General features: G+C 40.3%; 1 protein-coding gene across 3 annotated transcripts in view; it reads left to right on the top strand.

Annotated features, from left to right (window-relative positions):
• TENM1 (teneurin transmembrane protein 1) overlaps positions 1-22845 on the top strand; it is a 911501-nt gene that overhangs the window by 792518 nt on the left and 96138 nt on the right. For 2 of the 3 annotated variants that reach the window (XM_061409574.1, XM_061409572.1), the window contains 2 exons: positions 3174-3194; positions 8712-8944. In XM_061409574.1, the coding sequence (XP_061265558.1) occupies positions 3174-3194; positions 8712-8944 (254 nt within the window). The remainder of the gene's footprint in view (positions 1-3173; positions 3195-8711; positions 8945-22845) is intronic. The other variant, XM_061409573.1, reaches the window with a different exon arrangement.

Below are 22845 nucleotides of genomic sequence, written 5' to 3'. Positions count from 1 at the left end.
GGTCCAAATTGCCACCCTAAGAAATGCATTCCTCTGAGTTGAGACATTGGCTTTCCAAGAGTTCCCAACATGAGAACCTGTGTTGGAAAAACCCATCAAGCTAAAATCATCATTAATCACCAAGCATGGATTCGTTTGTCAGATTGATTTTCAAGCGAATGGCTAGCTGAAAGCAGGGCCCTAAACACAACACAGGAAAGTTGTGATAAGGCCAAGGGACAGAGAATGAGAAGGATAGTCTTAACTGAGAGTTTCCTGAAGTTGGAAGCTCTAAGAAGTGGCAGGAGTGGGAAGTCAGTCTTCAAAGGCAGACTCCCATGAGAAGATGAACACACAGGGAAGTCCGTTCTTTGATATCAGATATTTTCTGACTAAGGATAAGGGAAGAAGCTAAGAACAGCATGAAGAACAAGCAAAGTGCTGCAACCAGCACAGAGCAGGCCAAGCAAACTCTTGTGATGTCTGGTCATGAGCCAGAAACTCCAAAGTTGGCTTACCCCTTTTTCTCCATCCATGAAATGTACTAAAGAATGGGTCATACATCCTTACCAAAATGTACAAGGAATGGGTCATACATGATGCTAAATGAAAGAAGCCAGGCACAAAATACCACATATTATCTAATTCCGTGTATAAGAAATGTCAAGAATAAACAAATTCATAGAGACAGAAAGCAGATGAATGGTTGCCTGGGGCTGGAGAAATGGGGGAAATGGGAACTGACTGCTAATGGGTACGGGGTTTCTTCATAAGATGATTCAAATGTTCTGGAATCAGACGATGGCCGGCGTTGTACAACTCTATGAGTCTACTGGACACTGCTGAATTGCACTTTCTCAAAGGGTGAAATTTTGTGGTATGTGAATCATAACTCAGTAAAAAGTTTTTAATTAAAAAAGAATAGCCCTTTTAATCTTGCAGGTCCTGAACAAAATCAAAGATCGACTTAAAGATCCTACCATCACAAGAATTTCTTGCTCTGAAAAGATTTGCCCTTCCATACCTTTCTCCTCCAAACTCACGGCAAACTTCTGGTCCGTCAGTTGCCAGGTGGTGATGCCCACTGATGGGCCGTGCCTGTGAGGCACTCACACACTGACACCTCAGCGTGCAGTCCATTGCCAGCTAGACAGCAAACCGACTTTGGTGGTGGCTCAATCCTGAATCTTTAACTAAAAGTAATTCTGAGACAGAACAAGGTCACACACTGGAAATAAATTCCGTCATTTTCTCTTCCTCCCTCTGAGATGTTAATGAGAGAAGCTGCTCTGCATAATATGGGACATCTTCCCAAATTCACAGTGACATTATTGGCACGATCAGAAGTGGCCACAAGAAAATCAAACCACCCCCTCTCCCCACTCCTTGCCATCACCTAAGAATTTCAAAACCTTTTGGAGCCACACACATGGTTCTGTACCGTGAGAGTCTGTGGCAGATGAAACCATGCTTTAATGTTCACAACTCAACTTCCTTCAAGAAGATCAACCATGTAACAGTGATTAGAGCCAGCCTTAAGCGCTTTCACCCTATGGTTCAGAGGCCACAAAAATAAGCAAGTGTCTGGAGACAAAGAAACTGAAAGAGGTTCAAACGCCTGAGGCCAGATTTCTAATCACATCACCTCACCCTTACCTTTTGATCTTTTGTGTCAACCCTGGGGATACCCAGGCTTTAGAGGTGGCCCCATGAAATAGAAGGGGCTTCCCTGATGGCTCAGTTGGTAAAAAGTCTGCCTACAGTACAGGAGAGCCAGGTTCAATTCCTGGGTTGGGAAGATCCCCTGGAGGAGGGCATGGCAACTCACTCCAGTATTCTTGCCTGGAGAATTCCATGGACAGAGGAGCCTAGTGGGCTACAGTCCATGGGGTCACAAAGAGTCGGACACGGCTGGAGTGACTAACACGTAAAATGGAAAAGTCAGTGGATTGTCACTGTAGCCCACCTAGTCAAATCCCAAAAGGATTTTCTTCAACAAGAGTTAAGTAGTTGCAGATGGCTTCAAAGGAAATCATTTTGTATCTTTTCTTCTTTCCTGATGTTCCAACTAATAAGAACATTTTCTAGTTTAGATAAAAAGATTTGTTATCTTCATGATTTTCAAAATGACCTAAGGGCCAGGTTTAAAACATTTTAAAACTGCAATGACTATATTTCACAGATGATTATAACCTTTTAATTCTGGGCAGATTGGACCCAAGGTCAGGCCTATACACAGACTGTGCTCCCTGGGCAAGAAGACCCATACCCCATCCCAGAGTAAGATACCCTAGGCAGTGCCCTGTGCCAAGCTGCTTACAGATCAGGGACCCCCGAAGTGTTCTGCTGTTTCTGACATGACAGTTCTGTTTTACCCACCAGGGTTGCTCCCTCAGAGCATGAGTAGCTGGCCAATACAAGGCTCTTGTAGTTTGATGTAAACAATGTTTTATTGAAACTTTCTTGATGCAGCAGTTTTGATGCCAGGTACATTCTATCATGGTTGAAGAAAAAAGTTTTATACTTTCAATTTGTTAAATTGTTTAATATTGCTAAATACTTGTGCTAATGTGTACAAGTGATGTCCCTATCTCACCTCTACAATCATATAAGTGGCTTAAGCTTGGGTTGGGGATGTCTCTTGTACATAGACTGGATAATGAAAGAGTTTGCATTTTGATAAAGTGGCTTTCAAGTTAGAGACTTGCATGATCAGACCCTTTGCAGTGGGTACTTCTTCAAAACTTAGCCCAGGGGTTCTTAAGCCTTATTCTGCCTCAGAATCACCAGCTGAGTTTGTTAAAAATGGAATTGTTGGGCCCCACTCCCACTTCCAGATTCTGATTTGGCATGACTGGGGAGAGCCCCCAGGAAACTGCACATGTGGCAAGAGCTCAGCTGCTTCCAATGAAAACAGTCCAGAGAGAACTTTTTGAAAAAAACTACCTTAGAGCTTTAGCCCAGGCACCAAGCTGGATGTTCAGTCATCTTGGCGCCATCTCAGGATAAGCAGCCAGGAGGGATTGGGTCCACTTTGGCTTACCCATCTGACTGAGTGATCCCTATGGAGTCCCTCTACTGACCACAAGCTGAGTTAGGAAGAGGTGTGTCTGGTTCAGTTTGGCTTGTTGGATGATACTGATGACTCTCTGTTTGCTTTTACTTGCTATTCGTGGATACCTTGTGCACCCTAGAAACAGAGATACCAGACATAGGTAAGCAAATCACATGGGTGGGTGCCTAATGCCCCTTCCTGCCTAAGACATCACCTCCTAATAATATGCTAATAGGGAAACTTTACTTCTTAAATAAGTTTAAAGGAATAATGTAAATGTTAACTTAGGAGTTATAACTCAGGTAAGTGTTTTCCAAAAGGAGAGCTCCACTAAGTGGAATTTGCTAGAGGATCAGAATGTACCAAAAAGAAAACATGATAAGAGAAAGTTGGCAGTTCAGTACTTCCCGGGAAAGCAAAGCCTCCAGCCTCATGGTGTTTTCTTAGGTGATATCACAAGTGAGTCTGTAAGTTCAAATAGATTTGATTTTGTGGACTCCCCTGGTGGCTCAGATGGTAAAGAATCCTCTTGCCAATGTAGGAGACAAGAGATGGGGGTTTGATCCCCAGATCAGGAAGACCCCCTGGAGGAGGGCATGGCAAACTACTCCAGTATTATTGCCTGGGAGTCCCATGGATAGAGGAGTCCTGCAGGCTACAGTCCATGGAATCACAAAGAGTCAGACACGACTGAGCGACTAACACTTTCACCTCACTTTCACTTTCAAGTTGCAAGTAGAGAAAGAGACGGTGCAGCAGTCTTCCTACTTCCAGGAATTTAGTTGACAAGTGTATTAAGAGAATGCCCATGATGACCTTCTTGAATAAGATTTCTCCATGTTCCTCTTATGCAACCTCATGGTTTCTGTTTTACCCCATCAAAAAAAAGATAATAAACTTTAAACTGACCATTTACTGACAATGGCATATAACTCTGAAATTAGTCATAAGTATGTCTATTCAACTTGTTAACACATTACACTTGTCAAAACTGTTCTAAGTTACCTGAAATTGCAAAGGAGAAAATTGAATTTGTTCACTTTCGAATGCCAATTGTCATCAAAATGGCAGTGATGGGGTTTGTCATTTGGAGTCCATTTGGGAGAGGCACTTCCCAAATGCCAGTGCACAAGATCAGCCTTGCTACTTTGGCATGACTGACTCCGTAAGCAAATTAAGTTGGTTATCAAATTGCTTGCTGGTAAAATGTTGCACCGTATTAATTATGAGCATTAATTGCCCATTTCACAATCTATGTGGTTTTAACTGGCATGAGTGAAGTGATATTTGCTAAGTGATCTTTGCTAAGTCTCCATGCAGGCATTGCTTGCATGGAAAACTAACCAGAAGATGACAATACCACTAAAGTTATAATCTTCACATATCTCAAATCGCAATATGTGTTTAGACACAAGGGATTAGAACAAATTGGAATGTATTCCAGTGGTTTTTCTTTCTCAGGTTTGGCATGTTTTCACAAAGTAGAAAGAAACCAATCTCAAAAGAGCTGAAGTGCACTTGGGAAATGGCATGAAATGGCAAGAAATTGCTTCTCAGTATAGGAGACCTTCCTGACTGTTGGCTGTCAAGAAAATAGCAATCAAATTTGAATTTGGTGCATTTGGGCTATTCCATTTTCTAAAGGCCAGTGCACAGAGTTTGAGAACAGCCTCGCAAAGCAACATAGTTAGAAGAAGATTGTAACACTGAATTTTTTTTTGTCACTTTCAGAACAAGAGTATTCTGAAGGTATTTATTTTGCACACTCAGTTACATACAATCTAATCTAATATTGGTCCAAGCACAGACTTGTTAGTGACCCTGGGTGAGCTTTCTATGTGCCTGGGTTTCCTCAGTTGAGATTTGAGAAGAATGATAATTCCAAGTTCCCTCACAGGCACTTTGAGGATATTCAATAATAAATGAATGTAATGCATTCCAAAGTGTTTTTGTACAAATAACATTTCTCTTGGAAAAATAGCCTATGGACTTTCCCTAAACAAAACATGATTAATCTGGTTCAGTTGAAACTTCCACAAGCTGGCTACCAAAGTATTGAAGGTTGTTTTGAGGAGGGGTGTGACCCCTTCTTTATTCTAGAAAGATCTAAGGGCACTGGAAAATTTTTATTCTGAAGGCAAAAAGTACAACTAAATATGTGAAAACTTTTACTCAAACCCATATTTAAGCAGTCTTTGCTACAGAGATGCTTTGTCTCGTATGACTGCCAAAGCAATACTGGAATCTGTCGGGCCCTTCACGGTTTATTTACAGCAGCTGGCATGGTAATTCCAGGGTTGAGGATGTCCCTGGAATCTACCGGACTCTCTTATTTGATGAAGGTAAGTAGAAAAAAATCAAGTATTCCAATTGGATTTGATTTTTTTCCAATTAAAACTATAAACTGGATCTCAAGTCAGTATTTGCCAGCCTTACTATCATTAACATAAATATGCTTAGAGGGCAAATGGCAATTACAAATACAATCAGGAACATGCCAGTCTTTTTTTTTTTTTTTTTTACTCTTAACAGCTCTGGGTTTTATTTACAGTTTAATGCCAGTCTTTAAGAGCATCTTAATTAGTCTAATGACCCTCTCCCGTCCATTTTGCTTGGCTAAGTAGCCAAGGCCTGAACTCCTCTATGTCTTAGTTAGATTCATGTCCTACAGTTTAGTTCAGCACTTACTGAGCATCAGCCCTGTCAGACCCTCTGTTGGCACTGAGGTAGAAAGGTAAGGTTCCTGCCTGCAAAGAGTTCACAGAGTAGTTGAGACAGCGAGGTGTGGAGGGGAAAAAATAGTGCTTACACCCAGTATTCAGATCTTACTCTCTAATACCATTTTTCAATAAAAGGACTAGGGATACTTGGAAAAATGATTCATTCTGGTGCCAGGGCAGGTATCATACAAGATGAGCCTGGAGCATCGTGTAGTTCCAGAAAGGAAGGACGTGCTCAAAAAACAAACAAAGCACACCCGCACTGATGGCGGTGGATGAGGGGCACACGAGCCAACAGAAAGAGCTCCCAGGGGGTAAAGCTGCGACAATTTGAGCAACAAAATAAAGTAGTATTGGATTTAATGCAAAATATAAAGCAAATATCCATGAGTCCATATTGATATGAAAAAAATGGTTGAGTTCATAAATAAATGGAGAAGAAAACATAAAGTTGTCATGCAGAAGAACTCCAAATAATTTATATAGATACTCGACCCTCAAGGAGGTACACTCCCTACTCTTTAAGTGTTGTCTTGGCAGAGTAACTTCCTCCAAAGAATACAGTGTGGAAAATAAGACAGAAAGAGTTAACTTACAGAGGACAAACCCGACAAACACTACCTCAGTCAGGTGATTGAGGTCAACATTAACAGTGATAAGCCATGTTGATATTATGTACCCTTGATTTGATTTGATGAGAATGGCACTTTACCCCTGTGGTCTTCCTTCCCTGTCTAACTGTGAGAAAAAAAAATCAGACACATTCCAATAGGAGCATCCTACAAAAATACCTGACCAGTACTCCTTAAAACTGTTAAGGTCATCAAAACCCAGCAAACTCTGAGAAACTGTCACAGCCCTGTGGAGCCTAAGGAGACTGGAAGGCTAAATATAATTTGGTATCCTAGATGGAATCCTGAAACAGAAAAGGGATATTAAGTAAAAACTAAGTAAATCTGAATAAAATATGAACTTCAGTTAATAATTTTAAAAAATAATGCTAATACCATGTCATGGGTGCTGCTAGGTAATGTGTTCCTCCTATCTGCTCATTTCTCTCCTTTCTACTTCCGTTGTAACACTCCTATTTACAAGTCATAGCCTATTTACTGATCTGACTCCCCCACGAGACTGTGAGTTTCATGAAGAAAAGGGCTTTGCTGTGCACACAAGTAGGTCTCCCGACCATAGCACAGTTCCTTGGCACATTGTTTGCACTTAGTAAATATTTTTTAATGACTCCACGAACAAATACAAACATAGAAATAGTACCAAGGAAGGAATGCAGGTGAGAGATGGCAGAACCCTGGACTGCGGACAGTGGAGATAAAGACAAGTGGGCAGATTGGAGACGAGTTTAGGAGGTAGAATTTTTTTTCTTTAATGTTGTTTTACTGGATATGGGGAATGGCGGAAAGAAGGAGTAGTAAAGAATGGCTGCCGGTTTCCGATTTAGGCTACCAGGTGTGAGGCGGAGTGCTGTGCAGTGAGCACACTAGAAATGAGACAGGGTAGCTCTTGTCCAACCTCTCATGGTTTATTAGGGGATACAAATACATTTTTTTTTAAGTTAATATGACATGTGATCACCCAGAATAGAGGTAACCATAGGCAAATAACTGAGCCTAGAGATTTAGGGTAAGCTTTCTTCAGAAGATAATGCCTGTATAAAACCTTAAAAGGCATACAAGAATTAATTACTTAGTAAAGAAAGGAATGTGCCCCATACCAAGGAATATTTAAAAGTCTGTAGAGTTTTTAAAGATGGGAAGCAAATGATCAGATTAACTCTGGAGGCAAGATGGGGAAAAATGGATTTAAGGTTTCAAAAACACCTCCTATGGGCAGGGCTGTGGAAAATATTGCAGGCCAGAGATGATGAAGGTTAAAACTAATGTAATGGCAGGAGGGATAGAAGAAAAGTTCTGAAAGTTCATTTGCAGGCACAATTACATGTGGAGAGAAAGGGGGCGAGTAAGGGTTAGACCTCAAGGTTTAGAGCTTAGATGATGTCAGCAGTACATGACCCTAAGTTCAAGCAAAATGTCCCCCAAACCAAAACTCCTGCAGTGACAGGAAAAATGAAATTAGGAAGATCAAAACTAGTGAATGAGCTCAGCCACATATGCAGATAAAAATAATACAAGGTCCCGTGTAAATATATAATTGAAGAATTTCAGGAATACCAAAATCCAGTCAAGGTAACTTGTCACCTTTAGGAGGTATGGATGATTGTGATTACAACCAAAAGAAAGGTCACATGTAATCACTTGTATTATGTCCTGAAAGAAGAAGATGTGGATTCAAGAAATATGGTAGTCAGCTAAAAAACAAAAAAGTGAAAAACAAGGAAGCTTGGAAAGGAGAAGTTTGGCACAATGTATCTGCAGCACAGCTCGACCTAAGCCACGCTCGTCACAGTTTATGGATGCCTTTCAGTTTCCAACAGGACCCCAGGAGGACAGTAGGGACCCCGAGTGAGGTAGGAAGCTCAGAAGACAAGAAGTAGGTTTGTGAAGGATGGGGAATTCAGGAAGAGAATAACTAACTTCGGTTTTGGATTTTGAGGTGACTGGGGAGTTTCTGTTTGGGGTGCCTGAGATATCCAGGCAGTAATCTAGTAGGTAATTGGAGAACTGGGTGGGGGGAGTAGAAAAGGTATGTATGAGAAAACAGATCTCCTGGGATTTTCTCTCCTCTGCATCTTTCTCTACCCTCAAACGGATGGTACTGGGATATCAGATCATTACAGGTTAGCAGTACACACTGAATTTTTTTTAATCCCAGACCCATTACTAGAAAAACAAAGAGGTGTCCATCTCCTCAGTACATAAGAAGGAAGATACATTAATACTTTCACCTCTGAAGAGAGTTTTCCACTTGTGACAAAAGGCAGAGCCCAGGGAGTGTAGGCTGAACAAATTACTTTAAATAACTTTCTTTTTCTCTTCTCTTAGCACAAGCCCTGCTCACAAATACTATCTGGCTATGGACCCAATGTCTGAATCACTTTATCTATCAGACACCAATACCCGAAAAGTCTACAAGCTGAAATCTCTTGTGGAAACAAAAGATTTGTCCAAGAATTTTGAAGTGGTGGCAGGGACTGGTGATCAGTGCCTGCCCTTTGACCAGAGCCACTGTGGAGATGGCGGAAGAGCCTCAGAAGCTTCCCTGAATAGCCCACGAGGTAAGAAAAATTCCTTGGTCATCTAAAGGTTTCATTTGACTTCACAGATCCCTAAGACTGTTGTCCCAGTGTGGTCCATCCATCCCAATATACTGTACCTCTGACAGACGTCATCTCTGAAGTCTGTATGGGAAGATAGGCACTGCTGCTGCTGCTGCTAAGTCACTTCAGTCGTGTCCGACTCTGTGCGACCCCATAGACAGCAGCCCACCAGGCTCCCCCGTCCCTGGGATTCTCCAGGCAAGAATACTGGAGTGGGTTGTCATTTCCTTCTCCAATGCATGAAAGTGAAAAGTGAAAGTGAAGTCGCTCAGTTGTGTCCAGCTCTTAGCAACCCCATGGACTGCAGCCTACCAGGCTCCTCCGTCCATGGGATTTTCCAGGCAAGAGTACTGGAGTGGGGTGCCGTTGCCTTCTCCGGAAGATAGGCACACCCAGGACTAATTTTTAGCCAATATGCATTGGGATAGTCATAACTATTAGGAACATATTGGAGTGCCTCTTTTCTGGTTGATAAATAATTATTGCCCAGGACCCTCTGCCTCCTGGACACCCCAGCCCATGATCTCCTTCTTGGAATCTCCCAACAGTCCAACAACTAAAGGGTTAACTCCTGGCCCAGCAAAGGGCCTCCAGGAGGATGGCTTTAGCACTGTGGCCTGCGCTGGTTAGGGGTCAAATCTGTGCCACATTCTGCCACTTTCAAATATATTGAGTATTTCATAGACTTGAGACATTCCTGCCTTTTGCTTAACAATCACCAACCTTTAATGAACCTTTCTTCCATTAACTTATCTAAATCATTGTTGAAGTGAAAGTGAAAGGGTTAGTCACTCAGTCGTGTCTTAATTCCTCTGTTCATGGATTCTCCAGGCAAGAATACTGGAGTGGGTTGCCATTCCCTTCTCCAGGGGATCTTCCCAACCCAGGAGCTGAGCCCAGGTCTGCCACATTGCAGGCAGATTCTTTACCACCTGAGCCACTGGGGAAATCATCCTTGAAGCTATATACTTACATTTTAAATTTATATCACCCATAGTATGCATGTGTGCAGGCTAAGTTGTTTCAGTCGTGTCCAACTCTTTGCCACCCTATGGACTGTAGCCTGCCAGGCCCCTCTGTCCATGGGATTCTCCAGGCAAGACTACTGGAGTGAGTTGCCATGCCCTCCTCCAGGATCTTCTCAATCCAGGGATCGAATCCACGTCTCTTATATCTCCTGCATTAGTAGGCAGATTCTTTACCACCAGCATCACCTGGGAAGCCCCACCCCTAGTATCCTAGTATAACAAATTCCTTTTTTTTTTTCTTTTGCCTTCTGTGAGAGCTCAGACTTACTTTTATTTGTCCTAAATTTAACTTCCCAATATTCAAGGGTCAACCCTCAATTCTGTTGCCTGAAATTTTTAAATAAATCTATGTTCTCCTAGTCAGCTTCATGATTTTATAGACTTGGATCATATTCCCATCTTAGGCTACTAAGCTGAAGGATAGTCAGCTTTTAACTCTGTCGCCATATATAATCCACCCTATCTCCTTCATTATTTAATCATTCTCTCTTCCTTCTCCAAGAAACTTTTATGAAGTATTCATTGTAGTGAGTTTTAAGAACCCAACATGTTTTTTTTTAACTATTACACAAATAATATACAATTGTTGCAGAAAAATCAGAAAATAGAGAACACAAAAAAATGTTTTTAACTAAAGTTACCCATAATCCTACCACATCTACAAAACCACTGTCAACATTTTTATCCTTCTAGACTTTTTTTCTGTGCATATCATATATTTTATTCTCTAATAATAGAATCATAGAATGCTGTTCTATAATCTGCTTTTCGTACTTAACGTATTATGAACACCTTTCCATGCCAAAAAATATAGTGAGGTCAATGTGTTTAATTCATTAGATGGTCAGTTACTGTTTCAAATATTAAGAGGTTACTCTCTAGCTATTTGACATTTGCCATATGGGGATTAAATTTCAACTCCAATCAGAGTTTAAAGGCTTCCCTTTCTTCAAGGCCATATTCAAGGCCTGTGTCTTTCTTAAAGCCCCTCTGGCTAACCAACCCATTAAATCTGAATTTCTTTAACAGTGTCTACACTACCCAATTAGCACCTAGTTATATTTTGCCTTCTTTTGCTTTCCAATTCTTTCATGAATGGGAGGCTTGAGATGAGAAACTATATTTCTTTTGACTCTTCCCCACCTCCCCAGCAAAATCTTGCACAGTATGAAATCTACTACACAGGTTTCTTGTGTGATTGATAAATTAGGTAAGTCTTATCCATACCCAAGTACTCCTAAAAGGAATTTCAGTAGCACTGAAAGGAAATGATGTTTTCTCCCTAAGGGAACATGAGCGCCCCCACCCGTAAGTATCGTGGTAAAGTGTTTGGGAATGTTTCTTTTCTCTTGTGCCTGTGCTTGTTTCTTACATATAGTTGGTCTGCAATACACGTTTGATGAGTGAATGCTTAACTCAGGTGCAACTATAATTAGCTCATCTTTCAAGGAAAGACATCAGGTTGGAGTTCCACCTTATGCACAGGTTTAAAACTCTTGCAGGTATTTTAAGGATTTCTGCATAAGAAATAGGGAGGAATCAACCTTGTACTGTGCCTGAAATTGACATCCTCCTGAGTGGCCGCTAGTATGAAACCCACTCATCTCACCTACCACATTCAACCTGCCACACAGAGAATGAATATCAGCTTTTCCAAATAAAGCAAATAATTGGTTCCTGCAGCTTTTTTTTTCTTTTTGCTCAAAAAGCAGCAATAATAGAGTCCTGATGAGCAGGATTTACATGAACTCTGGAAGCATCAGTAATGAGAGTGCCAAAATGTATGTGTCTATTAAAGTTAATATTTAAGTTTTTCTTCTGGTCATAGCTAGTAGCACATTTTTCTTTGGCTTGATTTACTCAACCTTCTATCCAAGCGTGGCCTTTACAATAATGTGGTACACTTTATTCATCCCAAAGCAGTAAGGGGCCCTAAGAACAGCTGGCCCAGGTTTCAGACATCTGAATGTCTAATCCGTCCAACACAGCTTTCACATAATGTACTGAAGCTGCTGTTGGCAACATCTGCTCTAATCCAGTGAGTGAAGGAGGATGCTTAAAGGAGGGGTACAAGTGGCTCACACTAAGTGTCCATCACATCTCCTTCCATCATGTTCACAGTGGATGAGGACCCTGTTAAAGGAGGGGTACAAGTGGCTCACACTAAGTGTCCATCACATCTCCTTCCATCATGTTCACAGTGGATGACGACCCTGTTAGTGATCTTCAAAATCACTTTGATGACAAAACCTATGTCCAGGCGTCAGTTGCTCTGAAAATGCTGGTCAGAACACTTCAGTGCCTAGTTAGGGCACCTATCTCCACGCTGAATCTAGACAGCACTTACCCTTGGCAGTGAGTCAGAAGTGAGAGTCTCATTATATGGAATGCTGCAGGGCAATTTCATAGACTTCCATAGAAGGAAAAATCATGCAAGAAGTCGTTAAGGCACCATGTGCAAACTGAGAGGAGAGTATTGCTAATTGCTAATTATGTCTTTGAGGTTCTCCTGCAGGTCCTTTCTCTCTCAAAAAAGCCCAATTTGTTTGTGGTTTTTTTTTTTTTTTTTTTTGGCTTTACAGCTACCATGCACATCAGCTCCTTCGTCCTTCCCCCTTAGAAGACAGCAAATGTTTAATGGATTTCTTTAAGGAGAGGTTTGATTTTTCTCTCCGCCTAGAAGCTAATAAAGAAAAGCTGTAGATCAGTAGAAAATGGAAATGTACATCTAGGGAGTACCATTTCTAGGTTAGGAAAGAGAGCTCCCTCTAAGACTTTAACAAGCAACATATTGCAATTACAGGCAGGCTCTCCAACATGTCCTTAATTATGCAAGGTAAGTCAAATAAATGTTAATCTGCAAGACAGCTAATTTATTTGCTGAATCTATTCTAAATATAGGATGAAATAACATTTTCTTTTGAGATCATTTGTCCTAACGTTGGAATAGATCATTCAATGGGATTAAAACCAGTCAGCAAAAGGCGAAAGGTCAGAAGCCATGGTTTTCGGTTTTTGTGTGTGTGTTGTTTTTTTTTTTAGAGTTGGGGGGCTTTTTGTTGTTGTTTTGAGAAATGAAGGCAAACTGTGATGAACACAGGATTAGGAAGCCTAGATTTTCACGTCCCCTCCATATAATGATTCTTGGTATGACCCTGTGTAAGTCACTGTACCTCCCTGAACCCTGAAATTGACTTAATGATGCCACTGACTAGTTTTGTTACACTGGGCTAGGCATACACATACTGAGTCCTGAGATTGTTCAGTTGTGTAAACTGAAGGGCTTAGGATGCTCTCCTTCCCAGCTCTAATGTATTAAAATAACCATAAGTATAACTTACTGAGTGTCTGCTGTGTGCTGTACACTGTTAGATATTTTACGCATGGTATCTCTGATGTTCGCAACTCACAAGGTGAATAGTATTATTCCCATTGTATAGATGAGAGGATAGAGGCACAGATACCTTAAGAAATTTGTGTGTGTTAAGTTGTTTCAGTTGTGTCCGACTCTTTGGAAATTTACCTAGGGTCAGACGTTTTACAGATAACACTGGAATTCAAACCAGGTCTGCCTGAGTTCAAAACCCATGAGGCACAGGGATGGGATGGTGGGTGGGGGAGCTGATGCCTGCACTATACCACACTACTAAAATCCATGATCTCTCTGGGAGGTTGGTTTCTCTGGGAGGGTAGGAAATAGTGGGAAATGCTTTTCAATGTAATGACATGTATTCAATGAAAACAAAATATTTTTATTTGGAAGATGAATGACTTTTAGTCTACTTTCATTTTCCTATTAAAACTATTTCTCAGATTTTACTGACCCAGTAGTATACCCATAGTGCACTCTTTAGCATTTGCATCATCTGTCAATAGAATTGTTCAAATAAATCCCCAAGAAATTTTGTCACATCTCTTTGGAAGATTCTGCAATTAGAAATTTCACCAACTTTTTCTTAATAGATGGAGTTTTATGTAAGATAACCCCTGGGTACTTCTCCTAGGAAGAAGTCTTTATCTAATCCAGTTTTCTGCACTTTGATTGGAATCCCAATAAAGAGAAACATTTGCCATTTTACTCATCAATACTTCAATATGATGGGGCAAGGAAAAAAGTTTAGCAAGGAGGTTGATGGTGTGCTAATCCCTGGCATTGTATATGAGTTTGAATTGACTTTGAAAGATGCTTTTAAAACATGCATGGATGATGTAGTTGAAACTTAGGTTCCATTTATTATTTTTACTGCAACTTTCTTTAATTCTACAGAGAACTCAAACTAATGAGTCATGTAATAGATGACCAAGTACTTAAACAAAATGTGAAATGGTACTATGTGGAGATATAAAATAAAATTTGTGACAAGCTGAATACATTTATTTTTTAAAAAGTAGAGACAGAGGGTGAAGGAGTGACTGGACAGCATGAAATTAATCAATGACTTAATATGGTTTTCTTGGACCTCACCAAGGAGTATATCTCCATTTTCATGTGCATCTTTAAGCATATTGACCTCAGAACTCGACAAGGATTAGGCAGTATCTACACACATGCAAACAGCCCCGGAGCTGTTCCCGAGAAGGGAGATGACCCTTAAATCTTCATGGCTTCTAAAAGTGTTTTTGGGTTATTCATGACACTAATCATACAGGAGTTCCTTTAACTTTACTGGCAATTAAGAAAGCTGGGTATGATAAAGTCTAGACAAAAATAATCTGTTTTTGTCCCTACCCAGATATATCCAAGGTGCATCCTAAAGTTCTGCTGATGCCCCCTGTTATTTATATGCTGTTTTGAAGGGCTAACTTTGGGGTTAGTGGAAAGATGGTAAAACTCTCATCAGTGATGTCACTAGTATCTTGCTGATACAACTGGTATCTATGAGGGAGAGAGTATAGTGCACAAACACGTGAGAATGTTCTTTTGTTTCTACTATGCAATGGGGTGCAGTGAGGCTTTTCCTAAATTCCTTTAGTACATGATCCATTATGGTGACATAACTGTTTGTGTTGACACTAAGGCCAACCCTCATCAAAATTACAGGCAAGCTGCAGCATGCGTAAAATGAATGGTATATTTGGGCAACTATAAATAATTCAGAATTGTTAAAGTAAACATATTTGAGGGTGATAGGAGCAAGGCAAGAAAAAGAAGTTTGCATTTTGTCCTGTAGGTAAAAGGTTTGAAGCAGGGAAATGACTTGATCATCTGGTGGATGCATTTATCTACTTTTCTTATTTTTAATTGGAGGATAATTGCTTTACAATGCTGTGTTGGTTTCTGCCATATATCAACATGAATCAGGCATAAGTATATATATGTCCCCTCCCTCTTGAACTCCCACCCCCACACTTCCCCCTCATCCCACCCCTCTAGCTCATCACAGAACACCAGGCTGAGCTCCCTGTGTTATACAGCAACTTCCTCCTAGCTATGTATTTTGCACATGGTAATGTATATATGTCAATGCTACTCTCTCAATTCATTCCTCCCTCTCCTTCCCCTGCTACATCCACAGGTCCATTCACTACGTCCGTGTCTCTATTCCCGCCCTGCAAATAGGTTCATCAGTACCATTTTTCTTGATGGATACATTTTGGACAGATTATTTTAGTGACAGGGTAGATATGCTGGAGCAAAGCTGGGGTAAAAAAAATCATTGGAAATACCAATAGGTATACAGTAGGCAATGGAAGAGAATCTCATGAAATAGAGAAGAAATCTTCACAAGAAGAGGAAGTGAACAGAGAGAGCTTGGTATCCAGGAAGCCAAGGAAATGGTTTGTTTCCAAAAGGGGTGAAAAACAATATCAGGTGTCACACAATTGTAGCCATTGGATTCCGCAGTGAGGAGCTCATTGGTGATTTGAATGATGGTAGAGGTGGAAGCCAGATTTCAGGCATTTGATGAGCCAGTGAGAGGTGAGGAAGTAAATATGACTACTGAAGATCACTCTTTTGAAGAGAGGCTTGGGTGCAAAAGATAGAGGGATAACTAGTGAGAGGACAAGGCACTCAGGAGCTTTTTGTATGAGATACATGCAATGATTACAGGTCAATGGTAAGATACAAGAGGCAGAGAATAAATGATGAAACCAGATTGGAAGGAAATTGGAGTAGGCCTGGAATCAGAGGGGAGATTGAAGAGACCTCCCTAAGATAGTGTGTCGGTGTAGGGATGTGGAAGTTTGTAGATAGAAGGGCTAGAAAATTGACCAGTCCTCCATTCTGATGGCCTCAGTGTTCTAGAGAAGTGAATCTCTTCTGCTAAAAATGACAAAGTACAATCAGACCTGGAGGTATGTAGGAATGGTTTGGACACCCCACCTAGTAAAGTCAGCTTTCTGGGTAAGATCAGCTTTCTGCCACACATGACCAAATTCCTGCCTCAGCTTCAAGGCATTTCCTGTGAGAACTTTCCTCCCACATCCTTGTCCTAGAATCAGAGGCATCTTGAAAAAAAAAAGTTTGACAAAGCCTTAAAATTCAGGTAAAATATTTGTTCTTTATTGCTCAGTGATCCTGTGTTGTTTCCACTTCTGGGTATTTCTTTCCTAAACTGTTATTGTTCCCTCAGTTTGCAGTAGCTACACCTGATGACTTAGTACCTATGATGCAACCAGAAGGAGAGTTTAACTTTTATTGATGTTTATTTATGTTTTGGCTCCGATGGGTCTTAGCTGTGGCATGCTAGGTCTTCACTGTGGCATGTGGGGTCTAGTTCCCTGACCAGAGATCTAACCCAGGGCCCCTGAATTGGGAGCACAGAGTTTTCACCACTGCATCACCAGGGAAGTCCCAGAGCTTAATTGATTATTTGCACAGTGGGTCTAATGCATCTGCTTATGAATGGTCAAAAGATTTAGAGCTTATATTACATCAGCAGCTGGAACTTGAGAACCTTTCTGGCTTTTCTATCACAATCCTAAAATCATAACCTGTTGGTAGAGAAGTCAGACAAAAGGAAGGCACTTATATCTAGCCTTGGCTAGTTGGTCCAGAACATATCCATGATTAATACATGGAACTTGTATTAAGTTCATTCAAGTTTTATAAAGCTACAAGGACATTATTAAATGACTTATCTTCTGCATTTATTTTCATTTTCATGTATAACATTCTAGCAAACAGATAATACTTTAGAGGACAAATACCATGAGAGACAAGTTCCCAGGTTCTGGAGTCAAATCACTGCACACAGATCCCAGATCCACCACTCGTTAAATGTGTGGTCTTGGGTAAGTCACCAGACTTCCCTGAGCTTCAACTTCCTCATCTATGAAGTTAGAATAGGAGTAATCATGCCGACATGGGAGTGTTCGGTAATGCATGTGAAAGAAAGTGAAAGTCGCTCAGTCATGTCTGACTCTTTTCGACCATGTGGACCATACAGTCCATAGAGTCCTCCAGGCCCGAATACTGGAGTGGGTAGCCTTTCCCTTCTCCAGGGGATCTTCCCAATCCAGGAACTGAACCCAGGTCTCCCACATTGCAGGCGGATTCTTTACCATCTGAGCCTCCAGGGAAGCCCAAGAATACTGGAGTGGGTAGCCTATCCCTCCTCCAGGGGATCTTCCCGACCCAGGAATGGAACCGGGGCCTCCTGCATTGTGTGAAGTGTGTTGTAAAGCACAGTGCCCAGCATGTAGTGTCTACATGTTAAATATTACCTGCCATTCTGATCAGGCTTGCTGTTTTGTTGCTAATAATAAGGCTGCTTATAATAATGACCCAAATACGGAATAAGTTACTTCGAAAAGAGGCAAGTTTCAAATTATCCTTGTAAGTCAGTCTGAGCCTTGATCATTTCTAGGGTAGAAAGGTGTGGGATTTGGGGATATGACTGGCTGATCCCTCCGGACCTTGAGATGCAGTACTTCTATTGCTGGTTCTTTCTACATGTTATATTTTGAGGAACCCCCCCACGACCTTCGTTACCAAAATTATGCCCTTTAGCAGCCTACACTTTCACCATTAAATTCATTCCGTAATGGTTTTCTTTAGAGGTGAACTTCAGTGTTGAGTGCAGGTACTGCCTAGGAGAGCAACAGATTAATCCCTCATTCAAACACGTAAGGGGGGCATTGAGGACATGGAGCACAGGATGGGTGGGTTGGGATAGATGAGATCACCAGAGGGGGACCAGCCGAGGTGGCAGCCACTCCAGGTGGCATGAGGAAGGGCAGTGCTAGGTATCTAGCAGAACAGCAGCAAAGTTGGGAGAGATGGGAGGATAATGATGATATACTTCTCTGCGGTATTGTCTCCAGTGACACTTCCACCCCTACATAGCAAGACAGACTATATGGAATTATGATTCTTCCTCTTTTTACTTGAGATCACTAGCCCCCCAAACTTTCCTTATCACATCTCCTCAGTGTCACATCTTTCTTATCTGTCCACTTAAGGATCACCTTAGCTAATATAAAGACCCCCCCCCCATCAAACAAAAATGACAGAGATCACACACTAACAGACTGCAAATCAGTTAAATCATATTTTGAGTGGTGTATTATGGTAACCTATAAATAACTAATTGCATAAAATTGCTTTAGTAGTTTCTAGATGGCAGCTTTAATTAAAAGCACCAGAGACATTTAGAAGTTTAGAAATGGATGGTATGTAATTTGCCCTTTTACCAACCGTAAAATGGTAATTAAGGAATTTGATTCACTTCTTCCTATTAAAAGTTTTATGAGAATAGCAAGTTCCTTCTAAATACAATTTCTCTTCAACAGAAGGTAGTACGTTTGCTTTATCAGTCTTCTCCAGCAGGGTAAGATGTTTAAATGTACAAATTCTTCAGAAGTTAATTAGGAAATTTCTTTCAATGCAAAATGTTTGTTTTTAAGGTTCTAAAACATGAAACTATATTAGAGCTAAAGCTTTGATCATGGCCCCATATTGCTCCACCATCAATACAAGATAGCGCAGTAATTTCAAGTTTACCAAATGCATGGTGCTGACTGTAAAATCAAAGAAATGAGGGAGTCATTTCCTGGTAAGTCTAGCATGCTTTGCTGATTCTTGAAGGAATCTGAAGTCTGCCATGCATTGACTTCCCAGGGGACCAAGAATATTCACTCCACAACAGAGGAGTCATCAGATGTCTTTAGTTTCATTGATCCTCCAGCCATACTGGATGAATTAGCAGGTGTAGAGTGTAAAACTCAATCAACATGCAAAAGCCCAGATATCTTTGGAAATCCATTATTTTAATATCATCAGGGGCTAAAACACAGCTGGAAATAGAGCCAGGAAAGCCACTTTTATTTTATAATTGATCAATTAATTGCATTTTGGCCACTTCAGACCAAAATTTACAGATGGCACCACAGAGGGCATTTCAACCAGCATTTTGGAGGTACTGATGGACAGGGAGGCCTGGCATGCTGCGATTCATGGGGTGTCAAAGAGTCAGACACGACTGAGCGACTGAACTGAACTGAACTGAACTGAATGACTTCAGTTACACGCACATAAGAAAGACAACTGCTAAGTTTGTTTTGTTTTGTTTTGTTTTTTAAGTCAAGCAGTTTCTCAAGCGAACTGAATCTAAGCAGGAAACTTGTAAAGGAGGGGCTGTTTGAAATGTCTTCTCCTTTTTCCTCTTTCGGGGACTCCCTTGGCTAACTCTGAGCCCCCTCCCAAGACAGAAATCCAGGCTTTCCCCTCTCTCACCCTTAGTCAGAGCAGGGTTAGGCATACTGTGGCGTATGTTAAAGGCAGACAACTCCGTGGGAGGAATGTTTTATCCTGACATTGTTTACAATTTCCAGTGAATGGTGATAGTAAACACAGATCTGTCATCAATTTCATTATTATTTTCAATATTCCTACCAAAAATGTACTTCCCTTGTTGTCAGCGCCAGGACAGGCCATTCCCATAGCCCCCAAACCTTCAGGTATAAGGAAAATACCCACAAAATAATACTCAGTACAAAACGATGTACCGTATACTGCTGCATCTATAACAGTAAAGGGTTGGTTTATACATGCAGAGAAAAAAAGATTGAGAGGAAGTTAATTTAATGTTAGCAATGGGAATTGCTGCATAAGGAATATTGAATGATTTGATTTTTGTTCTCTTGAACTTCCTGAGAATTTATTATTTTGTAATTCAACAAAAGACAAAACATATTATTTTAAAACACACACACACACACTGTCCTGTCCTATGACTAGTCCCTGAGATTTCAGGTCTCTGCTTCCATAAGAGACAGCTCTCCACAAAGCGTCTCAAAGTGCTGATGGTTGTCACTCGGTTGCTCTTAACCAGAGGGGCTGTACTATGAGTCAAGGAAAAAGGCTCAGTGGAAGACTTTGAAGGCCATCCTGGCAGTCCCATAGTAAAAAAAAAAAAAAAAATTATTATATTTATTATTTTTTAAGAAAGAGAAATATAAAGAATACAAAATTAAAACAGCCTATAATCTCGCCATCTAGATAAGCCCCATTCATATTGAAACATAAAAAAATAAAAGTAATATATGTCTGTGATTTGAAAGTCCAGACTCTATAGAAAAGTTCAGCAAATTCTAGGCTTCTTCACCACAAACATATACACCCCAGTCCCTCTTCTTAAAGTGTTCATAGTTTCTTGAGATTCCTTTGAGATCTTCATATGTATTTTTCCCTTACATAAAAGGAATCATATATGCATTAATTTTCACCCTGCTTCTGTTGTTTGATTATAGTTTTTAAGCTCTTTGAAGTATTTTTGAAGCATATACATCTACCTCTGTTTTTAAGAGATATTACATATTATATTACAATATATGGACATACCATTTATTAAGTAATTTGTTTCTTGATGGACATGTTGGTTTTTTAAATCCTTTATCACTATAGCACTGCATTGAACAACCTCATTCATGTGTTTTGGGGCATTTTTGTGAGTATCTACACCAGATTAATTTTCAACAGTAGTAGATATTACCAAATTGCCCTCTCAAAAGATTGAACACCAGTAGTGTGCAAAGATGCCCGTTTTGCCATACCCACAGCCACACTAAGTATTACTAAACCTTTTAATATATGCCCATCTGATTGGTAGAAAATGGTAGCTTGTAGCTTAAATTATAATTTCTTTAATTATAAATGAGGCTGAATGTCATTTCATATCTGTTGTGACCATTTGTATTTCTTTTCCAGTAAATTCACTTTCATATCCTCTGCCAATTTTAATACTGAGCTTTTGATCTTTCTCTTTGGTAAATTAAGAAAAACATCCCTTTGTCTCTCCTACGTGTTGCAAATATTTTCCAAGTTTGTCATTTCTTGTCTTGTAGAAGTTTTCTAATTTTATTTGGTCAGATTTAGCAATATATGTCCTTAAGGTCTCTAAATTCTGTGTCCTTCTAGAAATCTTCCTGTAGAAAAAGTATTTTTAAGATAAGTGGGCAAGCCTTACAATGACCCTTAAATCATATTCTTTGTATATCCCATTTGGGCCCTGTGAAATCTGGAAAACTTAAGAAGTGTTTAGAGTAGTTAAAACCAGAGACTTTGGGATCCGGCAGGTAAGACTGAGCTCAAATTTATTGCTAACCTCTCTGAGCCACTGCTTTCTCATGTTGGAGTAGAGACAGTGCTCCTACCTTCCTTATAGGATTATAGCAGATAAAATGACACAAAATAGGTTAAACCAGTACCTGGTACAGATTAAGTGCTAAATAAAGTATGATGATGAGAAGGAAGATAAGAAATTTTTTTAAAACTAATAGAACTGGATTGTCTTCAAGACTACTAGTAAACATTTTGTTTTCAAAATTGCTTTGCTGTATACAACTTTTCTGTCAAACCTCATTGACTGGATATACACAGTCCTACTTTAATTCTCTTTGCCTGCAAAATACACTGTCCAACTAAAGGGAGAACTTGCAGCTATGTTTTTAAAATATTTAGAGAGAGGTGCTGAAGGGAGCTTGGTGAAGAAAAGTGTATAGGAAATCACAAGTACACATGTGCATAAGGAGATACACTAGGCTGACAGTACACTCTACAAAATGGGAACAACCTTTCCTGGTGGCTCAGACAGTAAAGAATCTGCCTGCAATGCAGGAGACACAGGTTCAATCCCTAGGTCAGGAAGATCCCCTGGAAAGGGAATGGCTACCCACTCTAGTATTCTTGCCTGGGAAATCTCATGGACAGAGGAGCCCGGTGGGCTACAGTCCGTGGGGTTGCAAGAATCAGACACCACTGAGTGACTAACACTTTCACTTTCACAGTATAAAAAGGGGGAACAACCTAACAATCCATCAATCAGGTTTAGTCAAATGATGGAATATATATAGCAATAAAAATGAATTAACTAGATGCCCATGTAAAAGCATTAATAGTCACAAAACATAAGGTTGCATGAATGAAAGAGAAAATTGCAAAGGAATATATATGATGTGATATCATTAGCATATTTTTGTGGTTAAAATATACAAAACTAAAATTTACCATTTTTTGGGGGGGAAGCACTGTGTGGTTTTCAGGATCTTAGTTCTCCAACAAGGGATTGAACACCAGCCCAGTGAGTAAAAACGTGGAGTCCTAGCCACTGGAGCAGGGAATTCTCCCATTTTGACCATTTTTAAGTTACAATTTTGAGGCATTAAGTAGATTCACGTTGTTGTGCAGCCATCACCACCATCCATCTCCTACATAAATTTTTGAAGCATAGAAACAAACAACACTATATATTATTTTTTGACATATACATATATAGAGAATGTATAAAAACATGCAAAGAAATGACACACACGAACTGCAGACTAGTACTTACCTCCAGGGAGGGAAGGGAAAAGGGAACAGAGATAAAAGACATGGGTTTTGCCTGT

Source organism: Bos javanicus, chromosome X (assembly GCF_032452875.1).
Source record: "Bos javanicus breed banteng chromosome X, ARS-OSU_banteng_1.0, whole genome shotgun sequence".
In the NCBI taxonomy this organism is placed as follows: domain Eukaryota; kingdom Metazoa; phylum Chordata; class Mammalia; order Artiodactyla; family Bovidae; genus Bos; species Bos javanicus.
This window is presented reverse-complemented; position numbering and strand designations above follow the sequence as displayed.